The sequence below is a fragment of the Peromyscus eremicus genome, chromosome 7, assembly GCF_949786415.1.
Source record: "Peromyscus eremicus chromosome 7, PerEre_H2_v1, whole genome shotgun sequence".
In the NCBI taxonomy this organism is placed as follows: domain Eukaryota; kingdom Metazoa; phylum Chordata; class Mammalia; order Rodentia; family Cricetidae; genus Peromyscus; species Peromyscus eremicus.
In genome coordinates, this window is record NC_081422.1 from 18426957 (window position 1) to 18447953 (window position 20997).

General features: G+C 46.1%; 1 protein-coding gene across 1 annotated transcript in view; it reads right to left on the reverse strand.

Annotated features, from left to right (window-relative positions):
- Positions 1 to 382: 382 nt before the first annotated feature.
- The window catches only part of Rp9 (RP9 pre-mRNA splicing factor), a 22289-nt gene continuing 1674 nt past the window's right edge, over positions 383 to 20997 (reverse strand). Inside the window, exons 2-6 of the mRNA XM_059267525.1 lie at positions 12242 to 12272; positions 11048 to 11177; positions 6989 to 7080; positions 1792 to 1853; positions 383 to 939 (exon numbers count right to left, since the gene is read on the reverse strand). Of these exons, the coding sequence (XP_059123508.1) occupies positions 750 to 939; positions 1792 to 1853; positions 6989 to 7080; positions 11048 to 11177; positions 12242 to 12272 (505 nt within the window). The 3' untranslated portion in view covers positions 383 to 749. The remainder of the gene's footprint in view (positions 940 to 1791; positions 1854 to 6988; positions 7081 to 11047; positions 11178 to 12241; positions 12273 to 20997) is intronic.

Below are 20997 nucleotides of genomic sequence, written 5' to 3' on the forward strand. Positions count from 1 at the left end.
GAGGCAGAGGCAAGCATATCTCCACTAGTTTAAAGCCAACCTGTCTACACAGCCAGCTCCGGACTGGACAGAGCTATGGTCAGACTCTGTCTCAAAATAAAACAAAACAACATCCTATTTATTACGTTGATGGCACATGATCCTTTTCTCTTTTTCTTTAAAGATACGGTCTTGCTGCTTAGCCCGGGCTAGCTGTGAACTCAGCAATCTTCCTTTATCAGTCTCCCAGAGATAGAATTGAAAGCATAGGCATACACCTAGGTCTACATGAGATATCTATAAAAAGGTCCAATGTAAACTGGTGGGCCAACTGGAATGGGGGTAAAAAAGGAGTGTGTAGCTTTTAGACTTGGACTACCAGTCTGAATTAATAATGACTACATTTAAAAAATAAATCATGAACTTTTATTATCCCGAACCACAGAGAAGGTCAAGCCTGAAGTTCGTGGGAACTGAGCTGCCACACCATGGAGGGCAAATGCTGTGGCAGCACCCTAGAGTGTTTCCTACGAGTCTCCTGGTCACCGTCCCCTTCAGGTGGCCAGCCTATTACAGCAATCACAGACACACGTCACCAGCAGGCAAGAGGACGCAGGTGCTGCCCGCCTGCCCTGTGGTGGTCACTTGGTACCAGGAGGTGGTGACGAGTCCCCCGCTGTACCAGGTGTCCCCTCCTCGTCCTGTCCCGTCGCTCTCAGGGACGGCTGCTCTTTGGCCTGTGGGTGTTTTTGAGAGTCTGCCATTAGCTGTTACTCTGAGTCTGAACTCTCACTGGACTTGGAAGCCTTGTGCTTTCGTTTCTTCCTCTTTTTCTTCTCCTTCTTCCTTTTCTTGTGTTTTTCTTTCTTCTTCTTCTTCTTGCGCTTCTCTCTGCCTGACGAGCTGGAGCTGCTCTCATCTGAGGTGGAGTCCTCCAGTAACTGCTTTAACTGCTGGATCCTAAACAGATTCATCACAACATTTCACTTAAGAGCAGCAGTGAGCCGGGGAATCACGACTAACTACCTCGCTAAAGACAGCCCTCTTCATTGTCTTAAAGATCTGTGCATACTCCCGTAGCCCTTATAATCTCTAGCGAGTGCATCTACTGAAACATTCCCACCGCTGTTCTTAGTAATGCAGCTCCTCAAGAACTACAATACAACCAATTAGAAAACTTTTTTGGTTTTGGTGACAGGGTCCCAATGTGTTCTAGGGTAGCCTCAACTCCTATGTCATCAAGAATGACCTTGAACTTCTCATCCTCCTGCCTGCACCTCCTAAGTGATGGTGGTATAGGTGTACATTGTAACACCTGGTATGTGCAATTCTGGGGATCAAACCAAACCCAGGGCTTCATGCATGGTAGGGAAGTACTCTACCAAGAAAAGTACATCCCCTGCCCCCTGCCTTGACCTTGTCCATAGGCTTGTCATCTCAGCACTCCTTAGGCCGACATAGCCAGGTCTAGAATCTGAGGCCAGCTTGAGCTTCATGGTGAGACACTGTGCACACTACCACCACCACCACCACACACACACACACACACACACACACACACACACACACATCCCAAAGATATAGCACAATGTGATGTCAAGGCATGCCTACTGCTTATTCAGGGAATAATGAGTAGGAGAAGCTGGCCTACTCATTACCCCAACACCTCCGTTTGGCGATCAATCTTGCTCTGGCAGCTCTTCAGTTAACGTGCTGGGGTTATAAACTGTCCCCACATATCAGAACACTTGTTTCTAACACTGTGCACTTTCAGATCTGAAGAGGACGTTGGTAGCAATGAGACAGGCTTACCTTACATCCTTTTCATGTCTCTTATTCTCTCGAATGATATCATACATGGGATCTTCATGTGCCTTAAGAGTTAGAGAAGGTTGTTTTGGTTAGTAATCATGGACTGCTTTATGATGTAAAAACTAAACTTCTATGAACTGACACCGGCATTTGATGTGGATTTTTTGTTAAGTTTGAGACTATTTAGCCTTGACTGCCTTCAGACTGGCTGTGGAGCGCAGACTGGCCGGAATTTCTCATCTTCCTCCTCAGCCTCCTCAGTGCTGGGGCTACAGTTAGCTTCCTGTAGCCTGATGTTAGATCAGCATCTGTGTTTCTTCTCTCAATCAGACAAGATCTTACTACGTAGCTCAGGCTAGCTGTGAACGTTCTAAGACACTCGGGACAACCTTGACCTTCAAGTCTTGATGCTCCTGCTTCCACCAGCTGAAGTGCTGGACGAAGCCTTTCGTTACCAGCTCATTGTGAGACAAGGTCTCACTTGCCATACAGGGTCACCTCATACTCTGTCAATCCTGCTTCGGTTCCCAAGTGCTAGAATCCCAAGCAAACCCCACCACACCAACCTTACAACATATTTAATCCCTCTGAAGGACTATAATTATTATTGTTTTTTGGCTGCTGGAGATAAGAGTCTCACTATGTTTTGTCACAGTTCTTTGCTGACCTGGAACTCACTATGTAGACCAGGTTGAACTCTAACTCATGGCAATCCTTCTGCTACAGCCTTGAATGCTGGGATTATAGCTGTGCGCCACCATACCCAGGCTTTATTACTGTAAACACTTTAAGGATATAAAATACTTCTCCAATTAGAATATATAGGAAATAACTAAATATTCCATATAAAGAAATACAGGAGGGCTGGAAAGATGGTCACTGGTTGCTCTTCCAGAGGACATGGTTTCTAGTCTAAGCATCCATCTACATTAACAGCTCACCACCCTCTGCAACTCCAGTTCCAGGGGCTCTGATGCCCTCTTCTGGCCTCCTTGGGCATTGCAGGCATGTGATGCACAGACAGGCAGGCAAAACACCCTTACATAAAATAAAAATAAATAAATCTTTAAAAACTTTAATAATGACCTTTAACTTAAGGCAATTCTGCCTCTCCTGGGTGCTGGGATTACAGGCATAAGATACCACCTTTGAGGCAGGCAAGCATAGAGCTTAGTTTGGAAACCTGGGCGCCCCTTGTTTTGGGCTGTGTTTGCCAGCCTATGTACACACCCTACTCTAAACAATGAAGTAAGTTCCTCTTCCCCAGTGACCTCCAAGCACACACAAAGTCTGTCTAATGTGAAGGTATAAATATAGAGATCCAGTTGTGCCTAGAAGGGAAAAACTTTTTTCTTTTTTTTTTTTTTTCTTTTTTTTTTTGAGACAGGGTTTCTCTGCCCTGGCTGTCCTGGAACTCCTTCTGTGGATCAGGCTGGCCTCAAATTCACAGAGATCTGCCTGCCTCTGCCTCCAAGTGCTGGAATCAAAGGTGTGTGCCACTACGCCCAGTCCCTAAGTGAACTTTTAGGGAGAATGCTTAGTTAGTATCTCATGCCTATGTATAATGCATGTGCATATGATCAAATCAGATGCATTATGGGAAGGGACAAGTTCAGTAAAAAGAAAATGGCTATATAACTCAATCTATAAATCAAAATAGAGAATCACTCTATGCCTAGTGACCCAAACCCTTTAGACCCTATAAAAAGAAGCAACAGGCAAGACCACTCCATAGCTCTGGCTGGCATGGAATTCATTATGTATACCAGGCTGGCCCAGAACTCAGAGATATGCTTGCCTCTGCCTCTTGAGTGCTGGGATTAAAGGTGTGCCACCATGGCCAGCTCTCCTGTGCCAATCTTGACAGTAGATTCTTTCCTAATGTGTACTGTTGCTTTGATTTGAATAACATACTCTTGTTCTTGGCAAATCTGTGTGTGCTTTTATGCCATTTTTTAAACAGCATTTTAGTTTTTATTTAAGTGCATGTGTGAATGTATGCCATGTATGTGGGGCTGCCATGGAGGCCAGAAGAAGGTGTCATATACCCTGGAACTGGAGTTACAGCAGATGTGAGCTGCCTGATATGGGTGCTGGGAACTGAATTTGGGTCCTTTGGAAGAGCGGCCAAGTGCCTTTAACCATTGAGCAATCTCTCCAGCCCCATTATTATTATTTTAACATTTATTTTGTATGTATGTGTGTGTATGTGTGTGTGTGTGCGTGCGCGCGCACTTTCTTGTGTGCCACTGTATGTTCATGGCAGTCAGAGGACAACTTTCAGAAGTCTCTTTCTCCTTCCACCATGTGGGTCCTGGGGCTCAAACTCAGGCCAGCAGGATTCGCAGCAAGTGCCTCTACTCACAAGCTAAGAATACAGAAGTGGGGCCAGCAGATGGCTTGGTGGGTAAGACACCTGTCAACAAGACTGGCCACCTGAGTTTGGTCCCTAAGGTCCAGGGGTAGGAGAGAACTAACTCTCTCAGGCTGTCCCGCCTCCACATGCAAACTCACACATACACACAGTCAATGTCAAGAAAAACTGGGAAAGAATGCTGAGAAAAAGAAAGATCTCAATAAACACCCAGTCCAGAACCGACCACTGGTAGAACCACTACTCAAAGTCTAAGCACTTAGAAACACAGGCTGGGGGTGTGGCTCAGCTGGTAGAGAGCAAATAAATATGTAAAAATAAACTTAAAAATTATTCTCTCATCAACCAGGCATAATTACTGTTAATTTTGGGTATATCTTTTTTTTTTTTTTTTTTAAATTTTTTGAGACAGGGTTTCTCTGTGTAGTCCTGGCTGTCCTGGAACTTGCTTTGTAGACCAGGCTGGCCTTGAACTCACAGAGATCCAACTGCCTCTGCCTCCCAAGTGCTGGGATTAAAGGTGTGTGTCACTACCGCCCCGGCTAATTTTTAGTACCTTTTATAAAGAATTTGAGCCATAAGATACATGCAACTTTTTGTCTGTTTGTTTTGTTAAAGATAGAGTCTCACTGTGTAGCCCTGCCTGGCCTGGAACTTGCCACGGAGACCAGGCTGGCCTCAAGCTCAGAGACTGAAGTGCCTGGCCTCTGAGTGATGGGACTACCGGTATGGACTCCACGCAAACCACAGGTTGTTTCATTAGGTTTTCATGAACCCTTTCCCCTAACAGTCTCCAGTCTTCAGGATCATAATTCCATGGCTGGGACTGCAGGGAGGGCACAGTGTTCCCCCAAAATGCAGGAGGCTCCGGGCTCAAGCTCTAGCATCGCACAGAGTCTAAACAATTTTCATTATTCATTTCCTTTTTGTGCTGTGGGATGTCCTTCTGTATACTGTGACATATATATATATACACACACACACACACACATATATATATATATATACACATATATATGTATATATATATGTGTGTGTTACATATATGTGTGTGTGTCTCCCACTGGATAATAAATAAAGCTGTTTTGACCTATGGCAAGAAAGCTAACAGCCAGGTGGGAAGTCCAGGGAGAGACAGAGAGAAGGGTGGAGTCAGGAGCCTGTAGCTGAAGGGGCAACAAGATGCCAGCAGACCAGTATCACCATGGCCACATATAGATTAATAGGAACGGGTTTATTTAAGATGAAAGAGCTAGCTAGCAAGAAGCTGAAGCCACAGGCCATACAGTTTGTAATTAATATAAGCCTCTGTGTAATTATTTTATAAGCAGCTATGGACTGCGGGGCCGGGTGGGACAGAAAAACTTCTGGGTACATTTCTGGATAATTTTATTTGCTTGGGTTCTTGCATGTGTATATAGGTGCACCTGTTTGTGTGTGTGTGTATGTGTGTGTGTATGTGTGTGTGTGTGTGTGTGTGTGTGTGTGTGTGTGTGTGTGTACACGCGTGCATATGTGAACGCCAAAGCCCATGGCTGACTTCAGGAATCTTTCCCCAGTGTCCTCCATCTTATTCACTGAGGCAAGGTATCTCAATTGAACCCAGAGTCCCCAAGACAGCTATTCTAGCCAGCTAGTTTCCTCGGGGATCCCCTTCTACCCTCTGAGAGCTGGCATTGGTGGGCTGCTATGCCCACCTAGCATTTGCAGGGATGACGGAGAGTCACACTCCTGTTCTTGTGCTTGCTTGGCGAGCAATACTATCGACTAGGCCATCTCCCTAGTCCCTGGAGGATGTGTACTGATGTTTCGTTTTGTGAGAGAGGCTGTTGCTATGGGCCCCAAGCTGGCCTCACACAAGGTCTTTCCGCTGTTTCTCAGGAGCTGGCCTGCAGACCTGGCTCACCACCTGGCCCCGTTGGCCTCAGTTTGGACACACTGATAACCTTAGTACATTCACAGGCTGGGCCTTACTTGGCAGAATTAGTTCCTGGATGTGAATGCACACCTCTAAGACGTGACTCATGAAAGTATAATGGGAGATGGTCGTCTTAGTAAACACACATTTCCAGTTGACAAGACACATCTAAGTTTCCCTCAGCTGAGTAATAAATGTGAATTTATATACCGTAAACTACAAAGAAGGGTGAATACATGGTGTTGGGTTTGAGAAAATGAGTCACTGTTCCTCAGGTTAAGTAAGAGTATCTATCTGTCTTTGGTTTTCCTTTTCTGCAGTGCTGTGGATTGAACTCAGGCTCTGCACATGCTAGGCAAGCATCCACCACTGAGCCATCTGTATCCACCTCCAGCCCTTTGAATCCTCCTTTCTCAATCGAGACAAGCGCTCACTAAGCTGCTCAGGTTAGTCTTGAACTTTCAGTTCTCCATGCCAGACTGTGGACCTGTTAAATAGAGCATTTGAATAGGAGTCTTCTCCCTCCATTTTCTTTTTTCCCTTCTGAGATAGGGCCTTATTTAGCCCAGGCTGGCCTCAAACTCACTCAGTAGCTAAGGCTCACTTTGAACTTATGATCTTTCTGTCCCTACCTCCCAAGTGATGGCATTACAGGTATGCACTATCATGCTTGCTTTAGGTGGTGCTGGGGCTGGAACAAGGGCTTTGTGCATGCTACACAAGCACTGTACCATAGGAGCTACATATACAGCCCCCAGTTAGCTTTTTTTTTAAAGAGGTTATCTGTCACAAATGCATAACAGGGGTGTATGTACTTACAGAGCACACGTTCACTAGTGACTACCTATCTCCTAACATTCACCATCTGTGATAACGTTAATATTGATAGTGCAGGGTTTACTTACAACTCGGAACTGTTCCAACTTCTGGTTGCCTTTGATAAAGAAAGGGCATTCTTTGTCGCCTGTTCGATGGCCATACCGTTTGCAACGCCAACCTAAAGCCAAAGAAAAACAATTCTGTAAAATATGGTCTCACCTCACTGAGATAACGTTTCAGTAGATTAATGTTCTCATTAGACTCCAATTCTAAAACACAAAGGATTAACGGATGAAAACACAAAGGTCCCAGAAAATAATGAAGGGTAACTAATTGCTTCCTTGAGTCTTGTGAAGTTAGGAGTAAATGTTCCATCATCAATATTTATGAAGCAATCCAATGCTCTTAGTGTACTTCACTCCACTTTTCAGAGTACAGCAGGGGCTGGAGAGAGGGTAGGCCATGATTCCCAGCACCTATATGGCGGCTCACAACCACCTACAATTCCAGTTCCAGGGGATCCACTGCCCTCTTTGGGCTCCACGGGATGCTGTATGCAGGTGGAGCACATGAACTCATCTAAGCACACACAGACACACGAAAACAGCTAAAAGGCGAGCAGAGGGAATCCTCTGTTTGTGATGGCTCTGATTCTGAGGGCTAGGGATTTAGATCAGTGAGAGGGAATGGCTTTGCATGCCCAAGGCTCTGGGTAAAATCTCCAGCTTCACTACAATAGTATCTTAGGTTGAATAAACCATGTACAAAGTCCCCACCCCAGCCCAGCCCCCTACAGAGTCCAGGCTCAAAATTTCTAGACTTAAGTGATACTTGCCTCTGACATGCCAGGATTTCCAGCACACACTACTATATCAAGCTTTAGGAAGCCTCATTTTTCTTTTTTAAAGACAGAGTCTCACTGTGTAATCATGGCTAGTCTTAAACTCAGAGACCGCCTGCCTCTCACTTGCAGTGCTTAAAGGCATGCACCGGAACACTTAACTCTGGTTTGTTTTTTTTTTAATTATTTTTAAATTGTGTGTGTGTATCTGAGTGTGCGTTTGTACACGTGAGTGCACTGACTGAAGAGGCCAGATGAGGGTGTGGGATCCTCTGAGCTGGAGTTACAGGTGGTTGTGAGTCACCTGGTGTGGGTGCTGGGGACTCAACTATGGGCCTCTGCAAGAGCAGCATGCAGGCTATGTGGAGCTGCTTCTCCAGCTTGAGCTCTGTTTTTAAGCAAGAGCAGAGAGTCTCTTAAAATGTCGTGTCATTAGAACTGTGTAACTTAACCTGAGAAAGAGAGACAGGGTTTGTGTTTAAAGAGGTTTGGGTCTGAGGAACCGGTGTAACAAACACGTATGTACATGCTTCAAGTCAACCAAAGCAAACATCCACTCAAAGGACTCCACTGAACGTGGGCGTGGCATTAGGTGTGACAGCCTGAGGTATGTGAAGCAGTGCTGGGGTCCCAGTAGTGCCCTGACGTCTTTTCATTCCATCCAGATCTGAGGCAAACCAGGCAGCTGCCTGGGGACGTGAGCACCAGACACTTGTTCTTAAGTGCTGACCAAGGAGGTCAGGAAGCAGGAGTGCTGCAAAGATGAGCTCCTTTGGTCTGTGCTAAGCACTACAGAAAGCATGTTGTAAAAGGGAGCAACAGTCCTCTGTGGCATGTGCATGTGTGAGTGCATGAGACTCAAGTCGAGGCCAGACAGGAAGTCGTGGGCCCTCCTCTATCAGTTCTCTGCCTTATTCCCTTCAGACAGGGTTTACCACTAACTTGCTGTTTGGGCGAGGCTGGCTGGCCAACAAGTTCTGAGGCTGTCTCCACCATCTAATGGGATTCCTGGTATGCTGGAGCTACAGACGTGGACAGCCACTTCCATTGTTTTGCATGGGTGTTGGGGATTCCTGTCCTCCTGTGTACCTGCCACTTTAACTTACAGAAAGACAGACAGACCTAGAGTCCTAGTACTAGGGAGGATGTGGCAGGCCTACCTGGAGATCCAGGCTAACAAGTGCTGTGGCAAGGGATCCTGTCTCAACCTCCCCTTCCCTCATCCAAAACAGCCTCCGGAAGAATGACTACATACATCTTACACTAATGCGATATGTCAGCAAGACTCAGGGGATGTGAAATGCCAAGGAGCATGGCTGGATATACACACATCCAAGTACGTATTAGTTTTGCTCAAAATCATCTTAAAGTGAAGGTGATGTGCTGGCACAGAGGTGGTGCAGACCCATAAGACCCCAGCACTCAGGAAGCTGACAAAACAGGACTGCTAATTCAAGGCCACTCTGGGCTGTCTAAAGGAGATGGCATCTCAAAATGACAACAAGCCAAAAAGATGATCCTTGTAATTCCAAGTGCAGTCCGCAGTAAAAGTGACAGCAGGAAGGATGCTATCAGTAGTGCGCTCTTAGGACCCCCCCCCCCCACACACACACAGTATGAATGAGAATCTGAATGCAGAGCTGTGTTGGCAGGCCTAAGGGACTAGTGACAGCTCAGCAGCAGAGGGCACACACTTTGCACAAGTGAGATAGTGTACCACAGAGAACACAGACACAGATGGAGATTGGATGGGGAGCGGGGGTTGTGATCGGTAGGCTTAGCACTTTGTGAACCATTTTTCTTTATATATTTCTTCAATGTTTTATGTTATTAATTATGTATATAGGTGTTGTGCCTACATGTCTGTCTGTCTATGCACTACATGCATGCCTGGTGCCTAGGGAGGCCAGAAGAGGTCACTGGTTATGAGCTGCCATGAAGATGCTAAGAATGGAATCCCCATCCTCTGGAAGAGTAACGTGTTGGTTTAGTGAGGATGGCCCCCAGAGACTCACATGTTTGAATACTTTGCCCCCAGTTGGTGGAACTGTTTGGGAAGTATTAGGTGGAGTCACTGGGGTTGGGCTCTGAAGTTTCAAGAGCCCAGGCCATTCCTAGTAATTTCTCTGCTTCATGCCTGTGGATGAGACACAAGCTCCCAGCGACTGGCCCAGCACTACACCTGCCTGCAGCATGATGTTCACAGCCTCACTCTGAAGAAAGCCCCCCAGTTAAACACTTCTTTAAGTTGTCTTGTACATGGTGCTTTATCATGGCAACAGACAAGTAAGCAGGACAAACAGCCAGTGCTCTCGACGACTGAGCCATCTCTCCGGGCCCAGAACCACTTTTCTTACACCAGAGCCGAGGAACATATGCAGGTTCCTGTGCATGCGTGGTCTGCTTTGTAGGAGCTGCAGCGTCTGTCATTTGGTGAAGAAGTGGGAAAATGGCTGTGAGAAAACAGACACAAGACACCTTGCCTTCCTTCAGAAACTGTACATCACCATATGCAAATATGACAAGAACACATTGCTGGGGGCGCCAGAAGACTTCTGACACTCCATAAACATGGCATCAATGGGAGTCCATTTAATGAAGAATACACACAGAGGTCCCTCAAGATGGGCCAGGAGATAACCTTCATAAGTCTGTCTTTTCTTGTTTACTTATTTATTTCTGAGTGTTTTGCCTGTATGTACACTACATGTGTGCCTGGTGTCCTCAGAGGGCAGAAGAAAGTACCCTAGCCTCTGAACTGGAATTATGGACTGTTGTGAGCGATCACGTGGGTGTTGGGAACTAAACCCAGGTCTTCTGCAAGGGCAACCAGGTGCCTTTAATTGCTGAGCCATGGTACAGTCACGTACAGCACATACCCAGTGTGTACAGAGGCGTGCTGTGGTTTGGATCTGGTATGTCCCCTAAAAGTTCATGTTGAAAACCTGGTCAGCGATGTGGTAGTACAGGGTAGGAGACCCTTCAAGATGTGGAGCTTAGAGTTTAGAGGCAGGTTTTGGTCAAGGGGACTAAATCCTCGCTAATGGGTTGGTAGCCAGGTCTGGAGTGACTGTACACCCATTTTCTCACTCCCTGCATGTGTTTCCCTTCAGAACGCCCTCCATCGTGTACAGTGCAAGCAGGGGATATAGGCCAGGATGCTGATGCTGCGCTGCGTAGACCCTGTAGCCATGGGAACGTGGGCCAAATAAACCTGTTCATGACTTACCCACCCTCATGCATCTTGTCTAGTGACAGAAGACAGACTGGCACAGAGATGTCACTCAAACCCTTGCACACTCACACTGCATAACTTTGACCTCTCTCCCAAGTGGCATCCAAAGTCCTTTAGTTGGTGCATGAGCCAGAAACTCCCTGGCATGTTCATTGCCTGGCACATCTGGTATACAGTCTTCCGGCTTTGTCTCATCCTCCTACAGGAAGATAAGAGTGTGTAAGCAACAGGACAAAACCAAAGCCAAAAGAACAAAACTGAAACAAAAAAACCCAACAAACCAAAATCAAAACAGGACTTGGTCCTTGCTTCCTGCACAGGAGGCTATGGTTGTCTGGCTTCCTCTTAACTGTGTGACAGCGCCTCCTTAATAACATCCCTGGGAACTGGGTGAGACAAGCTATCAGGGCAAGAACTACTTAAGAGAACCAGCACATGCTTCGTGCAGAAATGATGTGTGACCTCCACACTGTGACACGAAATAGGTCACACAGGTTTCATTCTCTCACAATCTGTGGAAGGAGGAAAGGCATCCTACAACACTAGAGACAAGTGTTACATTAAAACAGCTCTTAGAAAACTACACTTCTGGGGGAAGGCAAACTCTTCCCATGACGCAGTTGAGGAGTCAGAAGACAACCTTGAGGAGTCGGTCCTCATCTTTTCTCTTAAAGGTCACTGTGTCTCCGATGGAGATTTTCACCAGTGAATAACTGTATTTAGAACCAGAGTGTTTCTCTACTTTTGGGTTATTTACATTTCTTTTACGGAAGTCTTCTGCTCTTTGGCTGCTTCTCCGTGTCCCCGCTACTGAAACACCCCGCCCCTGCTGGAGGCTGCAGGGGTCCGCCCTGAGGCTGCAGTGTGGTCCTTTCTGGCATCTTCACAGCTGAGCTGAGGGCTCTCAAGACTCCACCCCTAAATGTCCTGGGGAGCTGGCTGAGTGAGGCAGACAAGGAAAATGGACAGCAGAGCTTCTAGAAGATACTGCCACAGAGACAGAAAGGGCGCTGAGGCTCAGGGACTCCCGTGTGTTTGCACTAGTTCCTTAGGACAGGGAATGATAGCTGATTAAATTTCTAGAAAGGTGGATATAGGCTTTGGTTGTGACAAAGCCCAAAATTAGGGTTCACCCTGGTTATCTGTAGAAAAGAAAGTGTTTTCATATAGGGAGATTAAAAAAAACACCACACCATTTTTTCCTAGTAAACCACTAAACCCCGAAGTATATTTAATAGAGTAACCAAGCCTACAATCGCTTACCTTTATAAACCCAGGAGGAGGTTTCTCGTAACTAGAAAATGAAACACAAAAACATCTTCATCAAACAGATCAGCAGAAAACAGTGCACAACCAACCGCACACGGGGACAGCAGAGGGTGCACGCCGGGGGCCAGCCTCCCTGGAAGCTCCCCGCACACCCAGGGGTGTCGGCGCTCCCCAGCTCTCAGAGGGTTTGTGTCCGGGGCAATGATGATGCTCAAAGTCCAACACTCAGACCCTTCCAGATTCCTAGGAATCCACAGAGCGACACAGGACCCTGCCGCCCGTGTCTCGCCTCTCTGACCCCGGGCGGTACTCCTTGTCGCTAGAAGGCTGGAAGGGACAGGAAAGCACAAGGATGTATGCTTTCTTTGTTCTGACTCTCATGCAGGGCTAAGCGGTCTTCAGAAGAAAAATGAAAATTAGGTGTGAGAAAAAGGAACCAGACTAAGGGACAGTGAAATGACTGTTTTCTCATCTGAGATGAGGGAAAACAACTTGGTAGGGATTGGCACAGGTTGGTTCCTGTTGCTGTCACCAACGGCTTGACCAAATGCAACCTGGAGAGGAAAGGGTTTATAAAGTGAGGTTACAGGTTAGGTGAGGTTATCACTGAGTGAGGCCAAGGCAGGGACTGAAGCAGAGACCATGGCTTGTTCTCTATGGCTTGCCCAGACTGCTTTCTTTTCTTTTCTTTTTCTTCAGACTGCTTTCTTTTTTTTTTTTTTTTTTTTTTTGGTTTTTCGAGACAGGGTTTCTCTGTGTAGCTTTGCGCCTTTCCTGGGACTCACTTGGTAGCCCAGGCTGGCCTCGAACTCACCGAGATCCGCCTGCCTCTGCCTCCCGAGTGCTGGGATTAAAGGCATGCGCCACCACCGCCTGGCCAGACTGCTTTCTTATACAACCAGTGCGGGGGGGGGGGGGGGGGGGGGGGGGCCCGCGGCAGGGGGGCGGCCACTGCCTCCAGTGGGCTGGCCCCTCCCACATTTATCATTAATCAAGAAAATGTCCCCAGAGTTTCCCACAGGCTAATCTGATGACAGCAATCCTCAGTTGAGGTCCTTTTTTCCCAGGTGACTCTAGTTTGTGTCAAGTTGACAAAAACTAACCAATACAAGGATGGATTAGAAATATCATGAATCCAGAGCCTTTCAAAGGTCAGGGGACGGTCTATCCCTTGAAGGTCCTGAAGTAAATGGCTGGGTGAGATCAAAATTAGCTTCTTAGATTTGGCACAGTGCTTTTTCCAAAGCAGATATTGAAAAACTCTTCAAAACGAAAGCTACAGTGTGACATGAGATTAACTCAGCAAAACCAATGGAAACCTGGGTCATTTGGGTAGAGGACACAATCCTTCAGCAGCCCTTCATTACCAATATCAACAAAAAGTCTCGTGCATCAGGATGGAAAGGAACTTGGTAGCAAAGTACATGAATCTCCAATCCATCATTGAGCTACAAGTGTTGAACAAACAACATATGGCTGACTATAACAAGGTCCAAAAGCATGAAGATGCATCTGATCACTATAAATGGAATGTGATTTACAATTACAGATTTTGAAATGTGCTATTATTAGTAAAAGTGTTCCATAAAAGTGTGTTTAGATGTTTTCCTAAGTTTAAAGTAAAGTGGTTAGTATTTATTACTAGGACAAATAAATTCATTAATGTAACACATTCAAAAAGATACTATACCTCAAAAGATTATGTAAATGTTAAGTAAAAGAGATTAAGAAATTAGAATAAAATTTGTTTGCATTGTGACAGTTAAGAAATCTAGGGCTGGCTAAGTGTGGCAGCACCCAGCAGCCTGACCTCCTATGCTGAAGCTATCAATCAGTAAGTCAGAGTTAGGTGTGGTAGCACAAATCCCAGCACTCAGGAGGCAGAGGCAGGTGGATCAGGCTAGCCTGGGCTACACAGAGCCTCAAAACAAAACAAAAACCCTGAATGAGCATCTTCCCTCTTTCTCTCTCACTTTAAAGTTTCCAAAAGAAGCCTAGAGCTCACCATGTAGCACAGGCTGGCCTTGAACTCAACACAACCCCCCGTCTCAGTCCCTGGTGTATGACACCATGGCTGACATTACATGTTGCACTATGAAATGTAGGTAGAGATTCAAGAACACCCAGACAACAAAGAGAATGAAAACCAAAACCACGGGCTGGGGATACGAACCTCAGCTGGTAAAGTTCATGCTCTGTGGAAAAGAGGACCTGAGTTAATTTCCCAAACCAATATAGAAGAGAAGAAAAGCTGGGCTTGCTGGCATGCACTAAAACCCCAGAGCTGGGGAGGCACTGACAAGCAGACCCCTTGGGCTTACCGGCCAGTTAGTCTAGCCCACTCGGTGAATTCTAGGCCAGTCAGAGACCCTGTCATTGGATCACTTCCCAGGAATGATATTAAAGGCCTCCTTAGGCAGGTCCGTGTGTACACACACACACACACACACACACACACACACACACACACACAAATACATATAAGCCAGAAATCAAAACACAAGGCAAGCCAGGGCTGATGTTGCAAGCCTGCAAATGTGGCTGCTGGGAAGACTGAGGCAGAAAGATACGGCAAATTCAGGGGCTGCATGGGTTACACAGTGGGTAACTTAACAGACCTCATTTCAAAATGGAAAACAGGAGGCCAAGGACACAGCTCAGTATTACAGGGCTTGCCTGAACTTCACAAAGCTCTCCCTCAACCTCCAATGTTGCCAAAAGGGCAAATAACAAACAGTGGTAATAGAGGGGAGAGAAGAAAACAAAGAAAAAGTAATGAGTGCAGTCACTAATGAAACAAGAACAGGGTGTTCTGAAAAACACTGCTCAGAACAAGTAAATGCTTTTGACTTCACGAATGTTATATCTTTTTATTTTTAAAATTTGCATATGAAGTAGCTATTGTATTAGTCAGGGTTCAGTCAGGAACAGAACTGATAAAATGAATTCTCTCTCTCTCTCTCTCTCTCTCTCTCTCTCACACACACACACACACACACACACACACACACACACACATACACTTATTAGAGAGGCTTAAATGTTGTGGTTTCACTACTACAGTGGCTGTCTTCCAACAGAAAGGCCAGGAAGTAGCTGTTCAGTCCACAGGTTGGATGTCTCAGCTGGTTTTCGGTCTATGTTGTAATCTCAAATATGTAGGTTCTAATACCAGCAAAGGAATGCCTCATGGACAGATGAACGTGACAGAGAGAGTGAGGGCAAGTAGGTAAAATACTTCTTTCTTTTATGTGGCCCGCCACCAGATGTGGCCCAGACTTAGGGCGGGCATTCCTACTTCAAATGACCTGGTTAAGGAAATCTCCCACAGCTGTACCTGGCGGCTTGGTTTTTAGTTGATTCCAGATGCAGTCAAAATGACAAACGAGATCAGTCAACACAAATCCACCCCTTGTCAACCTGACATCGATCACATTTCCTTATGTCATGTTTAACGTCTAAATGAAAACAATAACCATGTCAGAATTCCACCTAACGTGATATAACTATACCATGTACAACCACAAATGCATCGTATATTTTAGGATAGGTGGCAATTCCCTCGAGGAATGCTTACTCTTATACGGTCTCATAACTTAAATGTGATAATAGCCACTGATATTACCTCCGTCGATTGTTATATTACATGAAGAAACTAAAAAACAAAACAGTTTAATATATGGGCACATATGTACAAACATGTTCTTAACAAAATAGGACAGAATACTTTTGTGAGTTATAAATGTAGTTTCTGCAACGGGTCACGTGGCTTTAGCTGCTATTTATAACTGCCTTCCTCTGCTTCCCATTCTGCATTTCCTCCATCCTCACAAGAACCTCGGCAGGCCTTGGCTCTTTCCCTGGAGGAGTGACCCACACCTTCACTCCTGAGGAGTCTGTGTTCTTTGTCATCCTGCCTGCACTGGGCTGCTGCAGTTTCCCACTGACTTTAATCCCAGGACACGGTAGCCCCAAGACATCCCTAAAGGATCTCCTGCACTCCAGACATAACCTTCCTTACCTCCATTGTGGAGAGGTGATCCAATTTCCCCACGGTAATCTGGATAAATCACCCCTCCAGACACTGTTATTCCTTTCTTAGACTGTTGGTTTAAAGGCATCAGAAGACAAAGTGGCCAGCAGGAAGTCTGAACTTCCAGTTCATTGGAATGTTTGTTATGTCTTCAGGTAGGAGCTCTCCACCTCCCCCAAAACTTCTAGAAAAGCAAAACTTAAGGTGGCAGAACAGGAAGCAAACATTTCCTATTAGGTCACTAGGGGTGACAGTGAGCAGAACCATTCCGATGTCATCCCCTTGAATCCTGGACCTGTGGATCCTGGCTATGGGAGAAACTGTACCATATACACCACCTTGTGGAGGACCCTCCTCAGCCCTCCAGACTGCTGCCACTTAACTGGTGCTTTAACTGTGTCTTCAAAAGGCCACTTCATCATTCTGTCAGGCCAGCTGCTTCAGGATAGTGGGAACATGGTAAAATGTGGGCCCAAGGTCACACTTCTCTGGCTGTAAAATCAGTCCCTTGGTCAGAAGCAGTGCTGTGTTGAATACCATGATGGTGGAGAAAGCATTCAGTAAGTCCCCAGACCGGTAGTTTTGGAGAAACATTATGTGCAAGAATAAACATCCGTTCCAGTAAAGAAAAAATGTTGGCCCTCCCATGAAGGAAGTGGTCCAGTGTAGCTGACATGCTGCCGCCAGGTTGTTGGCTGGTCATCCCAGGGAATGGTGCCATAGCTGGGGCTCACTGTTGGCCTCCGCTGCTGACAGACCTGGCACTCAGCAGCAGCTGTAGCCAGGTCGACCTTGGTAAGAGGAAGTCCATGTTGTCAAACCCATAACCTCCATGTCCGCCACCATGGCCACTTGGTTCATGGGCCCACTGGGCAATGACAGGAATGGCTGGGGAAAGAGTGCAGAACCATGAGGAAACCAGGCCTAGTCCTCTTCCTCAGTCAAGAGATCATAGGGTGCACCTCATGAGTTCTTGCTCGTACAGAAGACACTGTAACTGGAGCAGAAACCACAGGCATTTGGGCAAATTCTTCATGTACTTCAGTTGGACCATTAGAACCTGCTTAGGCCCGAACATGAATATACTATTTCCATTTGACATGAATTGCTGCTGTGTACATCCTACTTTATGGCTGTATTAGTCAGGGTTCTCACAGAACTTATGGAATGAATCTCTCTCTCTCTACACACACACACACACACACACACACACACACACACACACACACACACACACACACAATTTATTGGAATGACTTACAGGCTGCAGTCCAACTAATCAATAATGACTAGCTGTGAACAGAAAGTCCAACAATCCAGTAGTTGCTCAGTCCCACAAGGCTGAGTGTCTCAGCTAGCCTTCTGTAGATGCTGGAATCTGGAAGCAGGCTCCAAGGCCAGTGAAGGATAGATGTGCTGGCAAGGAGAGGGGAGGCAGGCAAAGAGCAAAACCTTCCTTCTCCCATGTCCTTATATGGGCTTCCAGCAGATGTGGCTCAGATTAAAAGCATGTGTCTTCCTGCCTCAAGATCTGGATTAAAGGTATGGGTCATCCCACCTCAAGATCAGAATTAGAGGTGTGTCTTCCCTCCTCAAAGGTCTGGACTAGAAGTGGATTTACCCACTTCAAACCAAGCAGAATCTCTCTCACAGGTGTGTCCTCCACTTCTGGATTGTAGTTCATCCCAGATATAGTCAAGCTGACAACCAAGAATAGTGATCACAGTGGATCAGATAATATCCACACATGAAGAGCAGCTCAGTTACATGGTAACTTGGTGGCCCATTGTCCAACGTTCAGATTCCATTAATGCCCAATAGCAGGCCAAGGGCTGTCTCTTAAAGGGAAAATAGTTTTCTACAGATAGGGGTAGAGCTTTGCTCCCAAATCCCAAAGGTCTCTACTGGGATTCTCCTAAGGGGCCTGCCAAAGGCTCCGAACAGCATCCCTGTCTGCCACTGACACCTCAAGTACCATAAGGTCTGCTGGAACATGTGGTCCAAGTGGGAGAGCAGCCCACACAGCAGCCTGGGCCTGTTGAAGAGTCGCTCCTGTCCCAGGCCCCACTCAAAGCTAGCAGCTTTCCGAGTCACTTGGTATATGGGCCAGAGTAACACACCCAAGTAGGGAACATGCTGTCTCTAGAATCCGAATTGGCCACTAAACGTTGTGCTTCTTTCTTGGTGGTGGGAGGGGCTGGGTTTAATAACTTCTCCTTCACATTAGGAGGAGTATCTCTGCATCCCCACACCACTGGACTCCTAAGGATTCCTACTGGATTTATTCCCCATCCTCTGATGCGCATAGCCATGACCAACAAATCCAAAGTGGCTGCTACCTCCTTCTCACTTGGTCCAGTCAGCACAATGTCACTGATAGAGTGGACCAGTGTGAAATTTTGGGGAAGAGACAGATAATCAAGATCTCTTTGAACTATGTTATGACACAGGCCTGGAGAGTTAATCTACCCTTGATGTAAAACTGTAAAGGTACACTGCTGGCCTTGCCAACTGAAAGAAAATTGCTTCTGGTGGCCCTTATCGACAGGTACTTAAGAAAAAGCATTTGCAGCCTGGTGATGGTGGAGCATACCTCCCGGCACTCAGGAGGCAGAGGCAGCTATACCTCTGTGAGTTTGAGGCCAGCTTGGTCTATAGAGGGAGTTCCAAGACAGCCAGGGCCACACAGAGAAACCTTGTCTCAAAAAACAAACACCACCACCAACAACAACAAAAAATACAGGGCTGATGGTTCCCACTGTATCTCCCTTTAACTCTTCTATCTGGTCCACACAAGACAGATTGCAGAGAACTGACAGTTGACTATCAAAAACTCAATCAAGGAATGACTAATATTGCCACTTCTGTACCAGATGTGGTGTCAATACTTGTGCAGATTAACACATCTGGTACGTGGTTTGCAACTATTGATTTATCAAATACTTCCCCTGCCCCCCGTTTTGGTTTTTCAAGATAGGGCTTCTCTGTACATCCTGCTCCACTCCTGCATCTTTCAAGTCCTTGATGGTTGGCATTAATTTCTGCAATTCCTCTTGGGATGCAATATTGTCTTTGGTTCACTATTTTCCCTAGTACAACTCCAGTGACTTCCACTTGGTCTTTCCAATCATAACAGTCCTCACTTCACAGGTCAGGGAACCGATGTGGGAATTCTGCCAGCTTCTAAGTACATCTATCCCAATTATATATTCTGGAACTGGAAAAATAAATACAGGATGAGTTTGGGGACTCACTGTGAGTTGAATTTCAGCCAAAACTCCATTAACTACCGGGTTCCATAAGCCCCTACTTTTTTTTTTTTTTTTTTTTTTTTTTTGGTTTTTCAAGACAGGGTTTCTCTGTGTAGCTTTGCGCCTTTCCTGGATCTCACTCTGTAGACCAGGCTGGCCTCGAACTCACAGAGATCCGCCTGCCTCTGCCTCCCGAGTGCTGGGATTAAAGGCGTGTGCCACCACCGCCCGGCCACAGTGCTTTTTGGGGTCTCTTGGAATCACTGTCAATTCAGAACAGGTTTCCAACAGAACCTGGAAAGTCTGATTGTTTCCTTTCCCCCTGTGTACAGTTACCCTTGTAAAGGTCATAGATCCTTCTTGGGAAGGATGGGAGAAATGCTAACAGTAGACTCTTGGGAATTTTAGCAAGGTCCTTCCTTAGGGGAACCTGACTGTCCTTTCATTCAAGGTGTTCTGGGTCTGCAAATTGGCTCATCTTGAAATCAGTTCACAGTCCCATGTAGCCTATCTTTTGCTTGAGAATTCTTCTGCTTATACAGATGAAACAAGACCACAGTGAGCTTCTTATCTATTTCATTCCTGAACACATCGTGACTACTTAGCCAGTACCAAAGGTCCAGAGAAGTCATGCTACCATAAAAATCACTTTGCCTGTGATGCCCTTTATAGGTCAGGCCATTACAGACATTGCTTTTCCTGTGCTACCCATTAGGATAACTACGAAACCAATCCCATTTAATTCATCTAACCAGCAGCAACATCTCCATCCCTAAGGTCTGGCACAAGGAAAAGGGTGACAACAAAGATCTTCAAATGTACAGGTGTCCCCTCACATTTTGCATAAGATTAGTGAAGGACATGTCTTCTGGGTCTTCCTATTGTGGAGGGTTAAGTTTTACACAGTGTACCCACTCTAGCTTCATCAATACTAAGACAAGAGATACCAGGCATCCCCAACTCTTTTTCAGTAGGCCACCTTTTGACAAATGCTTCAGCAAACCAATCAGCTTTTGACACCTTTGGAAAAAACTGTATGAGCTTCCATGTTAAACCCAGAATCACCACTCAGTGGGCCCACATCAATTAAACTCATTCTGATACAGTTGTATGTCCCTTCCACCATTATCCCACACCCTTAAAATCCATTCTCATACATACCCCCCAAACTTCTGCTTGAATGAATTAGCAAACTCATTAAGCTCCTTAGTGGTATGGTGCACCGCCTCACGGACTACACTTTCTATCTCTCCTCTAGGAGTCTGCCTTAAGTCTGGCTATAGATCTAGAGGCAACTATCAATGGGCCTGGGGACACCAGTATCTAGCCTGGCATCTCTTCCAGGAGCGTCACTGCCGTCTAGCAGACAATGAAGGTGAATCCCTTAGGCAAATGCAGAGGTCAATGCTATAGAGGGATGGGGTATGGGTGCATTCTCTGCTAAGGGTGGAGAGACTACTTCCCCA